This window comes from Anopheles merus, chromosome 3R, assembly GCF_017562075.2.
Source record: "Anopheles merus strain MAF chromosome 3R, AmerM5.1, whole genome shotgun sequence".
Taxonomy (NCBI): Eukaryota; Metazoa; Arthropoda; class Insecta; order Diptera; family Culicidae; genus Anopheles; species Anopheles merus.
Genome location: NC_054084.1, coordinates 45,478,455 through 45,491,716, shown reverse-complemented (window position 1 = coordinate 45,491,716; position 13,262 = coordinate 45,478,455). Strand labels below are relative to the sequence as shown.

The window sequence follows — 13,262 nt, the reverse complement described above, 5'->3', positions numbered from 1 at the left end:
AACATAGCTACAGTAAATGATTGTTCTTCACCGGTCATGCAGCGCAATGGTGGTGATACCATTGTTTTCTGAGGATCACAGCACATCACCCCTAAGGCCTCCTCCCTTTGTGCTCGTCCGCATTAGCTTCTCGTAGTGTTTTAAATACCCTCCACGAAGCTTTAAAGCGAACTCTGTAGAGCGAACAGAATACAGGTGCAAGATGATTGATCAGTGATCAAATAAACCATGCACAACAATACAATACAGGCATATGCTGTACTCAGTTTTAGCAACAATAACAAAAAAGTGAAAAACGGGAATGTATGAAGTTGAAAATCGCTGCAACTTGCATTGAGGAGTTTTAACGAATTTACATTGAAAAAGCATTCAGGATACAAAATAAAGGTTTATTAGCGACCAAATGGGATAATGGTTCCTTCTAAAAACATTCTTACGATGACATAGGTTTTGGTTTTACAAGCCACGGACACCCATAATGAGCGATCAAAATGTACCAACAATGAATGAAAACGATTAAAATGTACCAAATGTAGCAGGTGTTCTACCTCAATACCTAATTAACAATAAGATCTATTTGCTATCTATTTGTTTCGGATGTTCTTCAACTCGACCCAACACTCATTATCATTACTTATCGTTTCAGTACATTTATGAATGTATCGCGTGGAACATTGATGTTAGCAATCGATCTCATTTTCTTCTTTCCTTCAGATTGCTGCTTGAGTAGTTTCATCCGTCTGGTAACATCTCCTCCATACTGTCAATGGAATAAAATAACAACTCAAATTATTAATCGTCAAAACAGTCAATCCTCGGGCAAGGCTTACCAATTTAGCGGTCACATCCTTTCGATAGGCTTTTATAGTCTCGCGCGCCAAAACCTTTCCCCCCACCACCGCCTGTATAGCGATCTGCACCATCTGTCGCGGGATCAGCTCCTTCAGCTTCACCACCAAGTCCCTCGCATGGTTTTGGGCCTTGCTGGTGTGCGTGATGGTGCACAGTTCCTCTACCAGCTGCCCATTCAGCAGTACATCCATCCGGACGATGCTTGTCTCGACGTATCCGTGATCTTCGTAATCGAAGCTTGCGTATCCGGAGCTGACCGATTTTAGCTGATCGTGAAAATCCAGCACGATCTCGTTTAGCGGCATCAGGTACGTAGTCATGATGCGCTCGTTATCGATATTGAGCGACGTTTTCTGAACTGCCCGACGCTCGACACACAGCCCGATAATGGCTCCGACGCACTCGGTCGGTGCAATAATTGTCCCCAGCACGTACGGTTCGTAGTACTCTTCCACCATCGTCCGATCGGGAAGCAGGGCCGGATTGCTGATGTACACCGTTTCGTTGCCACCGTGCGCCGCGACCGCTTTGGTGCCTTTTAGCTTGATTTTGTACGTCACCGATGGTGCCGTCAGTACTGGTTCGGCGTCGTACTCCTGTTGCAACCGCTGACTGAACACATCCAGATGCAATAGGCCCAGAAAACCGAGCCGCCAGCCTTGCCCAAGCGCTGGGCTAGAGTCCGGCGCAACGGTAACGGCAGAATCATTCAGCACCAGCTTTTCGATTGCACTCTTCAGGACAGGATGCTGTGTTTGGTCCGGTGGATAAACGCCCGCAAATACCATCGGCTGCTGGGGCTTGAAGCCTGGCAACGGGACACACGTTTTGTTTTTCCTCAGGTACAACGTATCCCCGATGTGTGACTCTTTGCTGGTTCGCATGTTGCACCCGAGCAGACCCACCTGCCCCGCCACCAGCCGGTCCACTTTACATTCGTCCGGTCGCAGCAGTGCTAAACTTTTCACCTCGTACGCTTTACCCGTGTGGCATGATGCGATCTCCTGGCCGGTGCGGATTTCACCATCACTCACGTAGATAAGGTTCAGTGCACCCCGATACTTGTCGAACCAGCTGTCAAATATTAGCCCCCGGAAGTCCGTGTCCCGATTCGCTCCCGGAGCAGGCAGTCGGTTCACGATGCTAGCCAGTACCTCATCGCAACCCGTGCCCACCTTGGCCGAAACTTTCAGCACGTCGTCGGGATCGATGTCGAACAGCGTCAGCAGCTCGTTGCATACCGCTTCAGGGCGGGCGTTCTTCAGATCGATCTTGTTCAGCACTGGCACGATGACGAGCTGCTTCGAGCGGGCGAGATGGTAGTTGGCCACGGTTTGTGCCTGCACACCTTGATTCGCATCCACTAGCAATATAACGCCATTACAGGCGGCCAACGATCGGGACACCTCGTTCGAGAAATCCACATGACCCGGTGTGTCGATCAGATTCAAAAGGTAGGGCTGACCCGCATGCTGATAGATCAGTGAGGCCGTCTGTGCCTTTACGGTGATGCCGCGCTCCTTCTCAACCTGCAAACTGTCCAGCACTTGCTTATTGCCCGAATGTTTCGCTATCGTGCCGGTCATTTCGAGCAACCGGTCGGCAAGCGTACTCTTCCCATGGTCAACGTGGGCTATGATGCTGAAGTTGCGTATCCGCGACACCGGTATCTCATCGTATTCGATATCATCCGACAGTCGGGCGGGTGTGGTGTGGAAGCTGCTATGCTGAACACTGTCCAAGACCCTTCTCCTGCGGTTAGATGAATAAATCCGGGCTTGTTTACCTTGTTTGCGCAATGTGCATGGCTGCAGCCTTACCGATAATGTGCACTGTACAGCGTGTAGAGTGTGCGAAACTTTGTTAAACCCATTGTTTGTACATGCTAGCTTTATGGGAATAGGAGCAAAACTAAGAACCAAAAAATACAATATTTACAACCCGAAATTACACAACCACCGGCGACAACAATACGATTTTGTTCAAGCAATGTAGTGTCAAAATCACATGGCAATAATAACAACAACTTTGTTGGAGCAACAAACGATGACAGAACGTTGCAAAGCAAACATTAGACAGGAAACGAAGAGAACACATTTTGCCTCGAAACAAATAAGAAATAGGAGTTACCTTTAATTAAAAAGTGTAATTGATGAACCGATTGTTTGTTGGCGTTGAAGTAACTTATTTTATTTATATTGTTTAGCCACATTTATTTTACTATCAAATCATGTGCCATTTTGTTCATCGACTGTCAAGCTGACAGTGCAATATGGCTGCTGAGACATGATTGTGTGACCTGGGAGGATTCTTTTGAAGCTGTAAATATCGTTAGTCGCCGGTATTGTGAAAATATTTGTGGAACTGTGCGCTCATTCTGTATTGCCGGTTCGCAGGACTACGTGCGTTCATACACAAGGAGATTCAAGAAAGAATAGCAGAGAACTCGAATAAACTTCACACTACTGTGAATGTGGTGTGGTGTATGATCATTAAAGTTCCCCATGCCTGGAAAAGGCCAATCAACTACTGTAGGTATGTGTTTCCCAAATTTACCGCAACGTATCTGTCGCTCTGTCCTTTAGAAATGATTTCATAGTGCACAACTACTCATCGTTGATCTTAAGAAATCATTCAAGTATGATAATTACAGAATAATATGGTCAAATCCGCACCTTGCTCTTAGAACAGAATTGATGAGTTACGTGGATGATCCATTATCTTAATTCTTGCTGAAATCATGTTGAGTCCACTGTAGTTTCTCAGAACCGATTCATTTTCGACCGTCCTTTGCGAGCATGTCTTAGTATTAGTGTCCTTCCTACACGAGGTGAGGAACTCTTCTCGCTATCGTCGATTTTTGGAGCGGTCGTTTTAAGGAACTTTTTAACAATCGTTAGAACGTCGTTGACGACATCGTTATTTTGTGTAATGACATGCAATGTTCTTTCTTTGTTTCAGCTTTAGTGTTATATGAGTTTTGCAGATTTTAGTGAATTTTAAAACTCAACTTTTACGATTTCGTTTGCAAGGTAAAGGCATATCGTTATATTCCTCAGGCACAGATCTAACTTTTTTTTTCGCATTTCCGTCTTTTAGTGCTGCTTGTTTGTCTGGCCTCAGTGCAATGGCATCACCGGTAAGGTTTGTCGATAAATGTGTCCAGGTGGACATGGTGTACGGCGACGTGCACGACCCAGTTGCATCAACGAGCTTGGTTACTAAGATCAATGCAAAGCCATCCGCTCAGCTTCCACCGGCACATTCGTGCGAGGAATCGCAGCAACCGGCGTTAGTACCGCTGCACAAAAACCTGGCCATGTTGTTTGAGAAGTTAGCTGATCTTGAAGAACCATTGCATTGCGTTATCAGGAAGCTAGATTGGATATTGACAAAATATGGTGAGGCGTTCGCTAACCTTTCATTTTTGCACGATGCTATGCTGATGCAAGGTAATGCCGCCAAACCTTTCACATTGACGTACTTGAACAGCATTAGATTAGCGCTTTTTACTTGCGATTTGGTATGTCACAATGTTGACCTGCGGGCTTTGGGCAAAAGCATGAAGTATCTTAATACAAAGTTTGTAGAATATGTGAAAACCGTCGATTCCTATTTACCTGATTCACCTCCCAACGATTTGTTTTCTATAAAACTGCTAGTGATTACCAAAACGATCATGCATTCTCTAGATAGGGAGATAAAGCAGATCAGAGTACGACTGGAAGACGTCCTGAACGCATTAGACCTGATCGGTGTGCTGCAGTGTGACATGCTGGCAGTAGTCGATATACTAATTAAGAGTAAATTAGACCATTCGCCGGAAGGATTTCCGAAACGAATGAATAATGTCAATTTTGGGAAGGATTGGTTTGATGATGAATATCGTTGTTTTCTTGCTATGATCGAGTGAATTTCTGACCGGACCGAAATCTGTTAAGAATTAACTGTATTAAGTTTGATAATAGAGGTTTTTCTGAGAATTTGAATTTGAATCTGACGAATATGAATTAGAATGTTAAACATATTTACTTTTCCGTTGTTTTTTGTTATTAATTGAAGATCTACTATCTGAATTATATAATGAAATACATGATATCTGAAGTCACATTTGTATGGTTTGAGTTTTAAGTTATCCTGCCGAAAACTGGTACAGTTACCCTATGTGATTTCACATTTATATTGTTTGAGTTTTTAAATACAGCAACCTAACAGTAAATTGAATGCTTTAGGTTTTCTTATAGCTCATCTTGGAAACAAGCTCTGCATGGACAGGGCCTCCCATGTTAGAATCTCTAAATTAGTCACATTTTTTAGTTTCAACTCATTCACTCACTGTGCCGGATAATGGCTCCCTCTTTTTGGAGGTGCAGCACTCCGGTAGGTGCAAGAAAGCATAAGCGACTCCGACCCTTTTTTGTAACGAGTTTCGGTCGGGTCGGACATGGTGGGTTCCTTCCGAACCGCGGGTGCAGCAAGTTCGGGTCGACCCGACTGATGAGTAGGTGCGAGAAAGCATAAGTGACTCCGACCCGTTGGTGTAGAGTTCGAGTCGGGTCGAGTCAAGATAGGTTTAATCCGACTGCACCCGGCCCGAACTCGGAATGAACCCACCTTGGACCGACCCGACCCAAACTCGCTGCACCAACGGGTCGGAGTCGCTTATGGTTTCTCGCACCTACTCATCACTCGGGTCGCCCCAACTCGTTGCACCCCCGGGTCGGATTTGATTCCGACTCCGACCTTACGCACCCGCTGCACCCACGGGTCGGAATCGATTTCGACTGGCTGGCACCCGACTCCGGGTCGGGTCGTGAAGTGAATCGTATGACCCACCACTAATCACTATCATTTATCTCTTTCCAAACGAATCTACTTCTCCTCTGACAAAATCTTATGCACTTTATGTTACATCCCGAATAACTTTTCTCTAGCTGAATGTTACTCACCTACAACCTGTTATTCGGAATAGAATGAACAACAATTTAAAACAAATATGCTGTCAATTAAATTTGTTCATTTATTCATAGTGTTTACATTATCATGTTCATTCTCATTCTCCTTCCATAATTTTCCTCAATTTCATTCTCCTTTCAAATAGTCGGACTCGTGCTCGAGCCGTCAATCAGAATCGGTTCTGTTCGTACCGTTCGTACGGGATCTCGTGCCGCCATTGGTGATCGCTACTTCGGATGGAGATGATGTTGTTGTGGATGTCGTTTCGGAATTTGCTCAGTTCCGACCATGAGTATATAAATCCGCATCCGACAAAGTGCAGACGTACGTATATTGTTTGCCGTTGTTTACGTAAAAACAAAATGTGTAACGCAGGAGAAAAATAAAAAAAAGACTTAAAAAGTGATACAAAACAAGAACCAACTATTAACGGGAAGGGGTATCGATCTCACATTGGAATTTGTTAGTATCTTCTCATCCTTACAAACCCTCCACATACGTTCGGAGTTTCAATCGTTCACATTATAAGCCTCACTTTTGAAACAATGTATAACGCCGGAAATGAAAAACAGAACGCATTTTACCGAAGCCTGGTCGTGTGCTTTCCTTGCCGAATCCCTATTTACTCCTTCGCTGGTGGAAATTCTGCTTACTGTGTGTATGTTTCTTACCGTCCTACATCAATGTTTTTGTTTGCATTTGTTAGATCGCTCGTACGTTGTGTTGGACATTACATAGAGGATCATCCCGGGGGAGTCCACGGCATCTTCGTCTAATTCCACTCCGGCTACATACTACGCGGGACGACTGTGCATGCAACTGCACACTACAAGGGAAGGATGGAGATGGTAGGCGAGTAGGGATGCAGGGGCAGCAATCATGGCATGAAACGGTTATCGATCGACGTTTCAACGATCAACAGCGAGATGGGTTATGCTTGCGTTCTGACTACTTGTGTTCACCACCATCATCATCCACCTTGCGCTTCTTTGTCCTTTCCACCTAGCTTTGATCCATAGACGTATCTCGTCCATCGATACTGTTGTTCGATTGTCCGGATGAGTCCTTCTGTACCGATTCGAGCAGCGGCTGTAGCTCGGATGAACTGCGGATCAGAATCAAAAACTCCGCCAAGTATATGTTTTTATCTGCTCGTGCGATGTGCGGAAAGGGTAAAGAAGAGACGTGTAATGAGATGAATAAAGAAGGATTAATAATTAATAATAAGATCAGACAAAGTGGTTGCACCAGAAAGTCCTACTACTCACCAGCCTTGGGAATTTGCAGCAGTGCGGCGACGGCGCGTAGTGCAGATCTTTTCAATTCATCCTGCTTTTCGTACTCCTGCTTCACCGAGTTGGCCTTCACCTTCAGTGTACAGGTAGCACGCAGCGGCTCTACGAACTGATCGAGTTCTGATAGAAAGTAAAAAAGAAAATACGTTACACCTGAAATACAGCTGTTTGACGACGAGGGAACGCTTATCCGTCACCCCACAATACGTACTTTGCAGGACCGCATTCGGACAGAGTGCCGCCAGCCGAGCCGTCATAAGATAAGTGAGCATCTTAATATCGTAGTGATCGCGCAATCCCGCCTGCACGTGCTCGAGAAACTGCATAATGTCTACGCGATCGAGACCCTGCTCCAGCAGCGTGTACATACACTCGAACGCCGCTTTCCGGATGTCGAGCCCATCGTCCACGGTGTGTTTGAACGGGCCCATTTCCACCTCCCGGATCAGCTCCTTCTTCACCTTCGTCTCCGAGTACAGCTGGGGCAGTAGCTCGGGCAGCAGATCGCGCACCAAGCTGGGCTTGTTGTGCACGGCCGAGTTGAACGCAACAAGTGCCACACGCCGCACCGACGGTTCCGGATCCTGCAGCGCGAACAGGAACTGGCCAATACATTGCCTCAGCAGCGGATCGATCGGCTGTGGCTGATCGGAGATGGTGAACTTGATCGCCGATACGACGGCGGTGCGCATCAGGGCGCTCTCGCTTTGCAGCGCCATTTGGAGCCGCGGGAGCAGCTCCTCGGGGTTCACCAGCACCAGCTTACCGAGACATTCGGCAACCACGTTGCGGGAGCCTTCTTCCGAGCATTCGCAGTGTTTGAAGAGCTGCGTCCAGATCGACGGTACGGACGGGAGCAGCTGCTCCAGGCCGGCCTTACTGGTGGACAGCGACGAAATTAACTCCTTCAATGAATGCAGGAGCAGATATTGACGTTTCGGCTGTGCCTCGATCTCGTTCAGTATGAAGGGCAGATAGTGATTGAGATTGCCGACGGCGATTGCACCGAGCGCATGGCTTGCGGCACCCTTCACGTCCTCGGACGACGCCGAGAAACAGTTCAGGATCGTTTGTGCTAGTGTGTCGATCGTGTGCAAATTGCTGGAAGTGGGAGTGGAAAAATAATTCATTAATTACTCAATAACAAAAAAAAAAAAACATTTAAAGTGCTGTTCGAGTGCTTCCCGCAACTTACAAGTGACGGCCAATTTCTCCAATCGTCAGCAAGTAGAACATAAGGTGCGAATCATTGCGACGGTTCTGGATTTCGCGCAAAAACTCTCCTGCCACCGTCAGTGCCTCGTTTGGCACCTGCAGAGTCAGTGCGGCAATGCACTTTGCCAGCGAATGGTACGCCTGCTTGTGCAGTGGGCTGCCACCGTGCTGCTGCTGATTGTATACGGGATTCATCAGCATCCCTAGCAGATGGCGGTAGCTCAGCCCCGGCAGTTGCGCTTGCACAAGCGCCTGGAACAGCTTCAGCGTACAGTTCAGTGCCGTACCTTGCAGCAGCGGTGAGCGCACCAGCGTCATCACTTCCTGCAAAATCTGCTCGTGCACCCCAACCAGTGCCTCCGGTTGCTGGCGGGCCACGGAAGTAAGCAGCACGAGCGAAAGCTGTGCCACGTGCAAGTCCGATTCGCTCAGCAGCGGGGGCACTTCTCCCACGGCACCGCGCAGCAGCTTCGGGTCCAGGAATTGACTGTAGTGCGTCACGAGCGTATCCAGCAGGGTGAGCGAGTTGAGCTTCAGCGCACGTTGATTTTTGCGCAGGAACGACCCCAGCACCGGTATAACCTCGCCGATGATCGGGCTTAGATTGACGCGCAGCGGTGACGCCGCGATCATGGTCAGTGCTTTGACCGAGCTTAATCGCGTCACCTCGTTCCGCAAACGCTCCATGAACAGTGGCAAACAGGTGACCAGCTCCGTCTGCAGCACATCGCCCATATTGGCAATGATCTGGCCCATACAGGCGATCGCCCGTTCCTTCACCTCCTGGTCAACCTCGGGCGAGCGAAGTTTCTGCAGCGTGCTGGTGTACAGCTGACTCACGTACGGCGTAAAATCAAACGTTGTCTGCACGTCGACAGGCCGGATCACCTTCACCAGCTGCTGCAGCACGAGCAGTGCTTCGGTGGCGATCTTGTAGAACGGATCGAAAACCGCATTCACGACGAGCGGAACGAGCAGCTGTATGTGCGCATGGAACACCTGCGGATTGTGCCCAACCAGCATACAGTAAACGAACCCGAGGGCGTCGATTTTCATGTTGGAGGTTGAGTTTTTGTCATTCAGCGAGTAGTGGATACCACTCATTAGCTGATCGATATGGTTCGAAAGTGCCCCGGGCAGTGCGTTCAACAGTTCGCGCAATAGCAGGAAGCAATCCTGGCGCGTTTTCACCGACTTTTCGCGCATGAGCGGCTGAACCGCTTTCACGATCGTCGGTACCTGATCGGTCAGCATGCTGATCGGGCCAGGAATTTGCTCCATCGAGTCGGGATCGTGCCCGATATCATCGCCCATGGGGCGGGTCGATTTAAGCAGCGCGATGTACGCGTGGAATATGTCGGACTTGACGTTTTCTTCGCGCTCTGGAGAGTTTAAAAAACAGCAGCGAAAAGTTAAATCGAAAACAAAATGGTGATGATAGTTCAGTTTACGTTACCTTTGAAGCGTGCGATAAGTGCCGGCGAAAGGGTTTTGTAGAATTCCTCCAACAGCTCGTGACGGGTGGAGATGACCGACTCCAAGCATTTGGCGGCCGATCGACGCACCTTCCAGCTCATATCGTCGTCATCGCTGTACTCCTCGCTATCAATTTCATCGTCGTCTTCCATCTCCATTGAGTTGCCACCCTCGCCATCATCTGCCTCGTAGTTGTAGTTTGGATCGTACGTGATGTACTTTAGGCAAAGATCAACGATCTGTTTGGGTATACAATGAGCACAAATTAGCACAGTTTGCTTATGCTAAAGCAGCGCGTTTGAGGTCACCTACCGTCGGAATATGCGGCATGATCGCTTCCGGACAGCGCTGCACAAACGCTTCACACGCCTGCAGACAGAACTCGCGCAACTCGTCGTCATCCCGCAAGCTGTACTGATTGAGCAGAAACATGACGCGCTCGATGTGGTTGCACAGCCGATGGCCGGCCTGCCGGCAGATCGCAGCCAAACACTGGATGTAGGTCCGAATCGTGCCGGGATTTTGCGGCTTCTCCAGCCCGTCGAGCAAATGTTCGATCACCTTGTTGTACGCGTTGTTGTTACAGGTGGTCAACAGGTGGGACAGCGCAACAATCGTGCGCTTCCGGACGGCCTGCCGGGCGGAACCGAGCTGCGGCACGAGCGCCTTCAGGATGAGCTCGTGGAACGGTACCAGCAGATCGCCGAAGCGCGACAGCAGATCCGACAGTATGTCCAACGCTTCGAGCTGCACAGAAACGTCCTCCTTCTCGATCGCCACGCTCAGCTTGCCGGTGATGCGCTGGCAAACGTTCGGCACGAGCGAGTTGGACGACTGTGGCAGCTCCGATATGACCGTCTTCAGACCGATGCTCGAGATGTCACGCAGCTGTTCGTTGTTCGACACCATGTTGGCGCACAGCAGATCCACAATCGTTTCCACCTGATTTTCCTTCACTTTGTTTACCAACGGTCCCAGGCTGCAACAATAATAAAAAATAATCTTTCATTTTGACCTAGCAGCATGCAAGCATTAGGGAATTATGAAATGCGTTTCGCATTTCATTCTGTTTCCCCGTTGCCAATGTCGGTATGTTTGCCAATCGCGGAAGGGATTGTTTTGATGATTTGCAAATACACATACAGGGTCGCAAGCAACAACATAACCTCAACAGTTGGCAAACGACGCGATAAATGCACACGTACCATTTAACCGCAAGATTCTGCACCTCGCCGTTCTTGTCCTCCAACAAGCGAAGCACCATACGGACGACTTTCTTCTCCGATTCATCGTCGAGCTTGATGCTGTCCTTTTGTAGCTCCGTCATCAGATCGTTGGTCGCCATAAAGCGAAAGTCCTTATCATTGGACGTCATCTGGTGGCGCAGGAGCCGGCACGGGGGCGGGGAAATCATAGTCAAAAATAATTAGTAAGATGCAAACAATCCAAAAAGATCGCACATAGCCTGCTGGGATGATTTTTAGCATTTCGGAGAGCAATGTTTGTTGATGTTTGCTACATGATGAAGCATCATCTCCATGGGATCAATAGATTTGGAGGGGGTTGCTAGTAGGATTTTGTAATCTCATTGCGGCTCTGTAAGCTGTCAATGCTTTTGCCAACAAAAGAAAATAGCGCACACATACACACACGCGGAAGGATAGCTGCGAATGTTTCTTCTCGTCTGAAGGACTTTCCGCTTTCGTCGATACAGATCGAACACTTCTTGATACGCGCACATTTTACTACTGCGAGCCAACGATTCTTGACGGAGACACACGACACGAATTGAGGCCTGCTGATTGTTTTTTTCTGTATGCGGCAGACGGTGGAAGGAGAACGGGGGCCGGATGTTCCGGGGTTTTGGGACTCTTCGGGCAATAATGTCAGTAGCTTATTCAAAATATGAATATATTCACCTTCTCCAGCAAATTCGCTATCTGATACGACGCCATTCTGATGAGTTGCTGCCGCTAGTGCTACACTGGTTCTAATAATCCAACAGGAAATTGTTGTTGTGGCTGCCGAAAAAAACACACACACGCAACGTAAAACACGATGACACTTTGATGAGAAACTGGTACGAAAAGGTGCGATATTTTGTTGCCGTGTCCTTAAGGACGTCGCAATGATGTATCGGTACGCTACAGCTAATTCTTTTCTTTGGCGACAAATACGCGTGATTTGCACCACGAGCAGAGGTCGATTTGTTGGACCACGAAGAAAAGTTTTGCTGCTGATTCCCGAAATCAATTTGACATTTGCACATACACCGAAACGGGAGCAGCGGAGAACGGCACGAAGCACACGGCACTCGCTGCTTCGGCTAGTCGTGACCTGTGACGGCAACTCAAAATTGTACAGTTTGCGAATGCAAGTTAGGTCTATTCGCGATTGCAAAATTTTCTTCTGATGGACAATGGAAATTGAGAAACAGGACAGCGTTTTGCTCAAGATTTTTTTCTACACTTGCTGATCTTGCTGATTCTCTCAACAACACACACACATGTACGGTTTCAAATGACAGAACACGCATACAGATGTGTATATATGTAGGCATACAAACTATACACATACACACACATACTCATGTATCATGACAGTTGGTTTATTTACAGGTTGATGCATCACGATTCATTTGACAGTAGCAAAAGATTAACCTTTTTGCCAACGCCCAATGCGGAACGGTAGCAATTCTGTTGACGACAGTTTAAACTAACTAAAAATAAAAAACTACAGGTGTCCGCCGAGATACGACTGTATTTGGGACCAAAAAAATGTCCGAAAGCAAGGCGTAAGTTGAAAAAGTCGTATGTGGAATATCTATAAAAATAAAATTTATAATCGAAGTTGAAGAGTTGGAATCTATGATATCGTGTATTTTATTTAAATTAATGTTCGATAATGTAAGGCCGCAAATACACGACGCGCGTTTCCGCGCCCGCGGAAAGGCGTATAAGGCCGCAAATACACGACGCGCGTTTCCGCGCCCGCGGAAAGGCGTATAACAATCCAGCCATAGAAATTAAATGTCATCCGAACGCGCTACCGCGGAAACGCAGAGATGCTCAGCTGAATATCTCTGCGGAACTGTTATACGCGTTTGAACGCGCCCGCGGAAACGCGTATAACAATCCAGCCATATAAATGAAATGTCATTCGAACGCGCTACCGCGGAAACGCAGAGATGCTCATGCTGGATATCTCTGCGGAACTGTTATACGCGTTTGAACGCGCCCGCGGAAACGCGCGTCGTGTATTTGCGGCCTAAGAATTATATTTTAAAAGCCGTTCACAATACAGATATTCAAGATAGGGTAGTTGTGGAATCTTTGGAAATCTGTGTATAACGGTTATCAACGCAGAAATTCAAAAAAATACATTAATTTCTTGTCAATGACAACTTTTAAACGTCAAAATTAAAATCGTCGTATCTGCGAATCGTCGTAAGTCGAGGGGGTCGTAACT

At 47.5% G+C, this 13,262-nt stretch overlaps 3 protein-coding genes across 3 annotated transcripts; 1 reads left to right on the top strand and 2 right to left on the bottom strand.

Moving 5' to 3' along the window:
* Positions 1-245: 245 nt before the first annotated feature.
* On the bottom strand, positions 246-2,886 carry LOC121597736 (translation factor GUF1 homolog, mitochondrial). Its single transcript, XM_041923753.1, has 3 exons — positions 2,673-2,886; positions 831-2,604; positions 246-760 (listed from the first exon to the last, which is right to left on the bottom strand). Exons 1-3 carry the CDS (start codon positions 2,723-2,725, stop codon positions 635-637), a joined length of 1,953 nt encoding a protein of 650 aa, XP_041779687.1. The 5' UTR covers positions 2,726-2,886; the 3' UTR covers positions 246-634.
* Positions 2,887-3,194: 308 nt separating this feature from the next.
* On the top strand, positions 3,195-4,966 carry LOC121597737. The gene is made up of 3 exons (XM_041923754.1): positions 3,195-3,387; positions 3,814-3,884; positions 3,952-4,966. The coding sequence occupies exon 3, from the start codon at positions 3,980-3,982 to the stop codon at positions 4,763-4,765; it is 786 nt and encodes a 261-aa protein (XP_041779688.1). The 5' UTR covers positions 3,195-3,387; positions 3,814-3,884; positions 3,952-3,979; the 3' UTR covers positions 4,766-4,966.
* An 883-nt stretch (positions 4,967-5,849) lies between these two features.
* On the bottom strand, positions 5,850-12,314 carry LOC121597735 (cullin-associated NEDD8-dissociated protein 1). The gene is made up of 9 exons (XM_041923752.1): positions 12,066-12,314; positions 11,714-11,815; positions 11,000-11,169; positions 10,107-10,773; positions 9,775-10,033; positions 8,299-9,700; positions 7,315-8,204; positions 7,077-7,223; positions 5,850-6,956 (listed from the first exon to the last, which is right to left on the bottom strand). The coding sequence occupies exons 2-9, from the start codon at positions 11,747-11,749 to the stop codon at positions 6,811-6,813; spliced, it is 3,717 nt and encodes a 1,238-aa protein (XP_041779686.1). The 5' UTR covers positions 11,750-11,815; positions 12,066-12,314; the 3' UTR covers positions 5,850-6,810.
* Positions 12,315-13,262: the final 948 nt, after the last annotated feature.

Bases quoted from the DNA above. Each gene is read 5' to 3' on its own strand.
- LOC121597736 (XM_041923753.1), bottom strand. From the start codon at position 2,725: ATGGGTTTAACAAAGTTTCGCACACTCTACACGCTGTACAGTGCACAT. The intron at 2,605-2,672 runs GTAAGGCTGCAG...ATCTAACCGCAG, and splicing joins CTGTACAGTGCACATTATCG to GAGAAGGGTCTTGGACAGTG. The intron at 761-830 runs GTAAGCCTTGCC...TTCCATTGACAG, and splicing joins AGGATGTGACCGCTAAATTG to TATGGAGGAGATGTTACCAG.
- LOC121597737 (XM_041923754.1), top strand. From the start codon at position 3,980: ATGGCATCACCGGTAAGGTTTGTCGATAAATGTGTCCAGGTGGACATG.
- LOC121597735 (XM_041923752.1), bottom strand. From the start codon at position 11,749: ATGGCGTCGTATCAGATAGCGAATTTGCTGGAGAAG. The intron at 10,774-10,999 runs GTACGTGTGCAT...TTATTGTTGCAG, and splicing joins CAGAATCTTGCGGTTAAATG to CCTGGGACCGTTGGTAAACA. The intron at 8,205-8,298 runs GTAAGTTGCGGG...TCCCACTTCCAG, and splicing joins GGAGAAATTGGCCGTCACTT to CAATTTGCACACGATCGACA.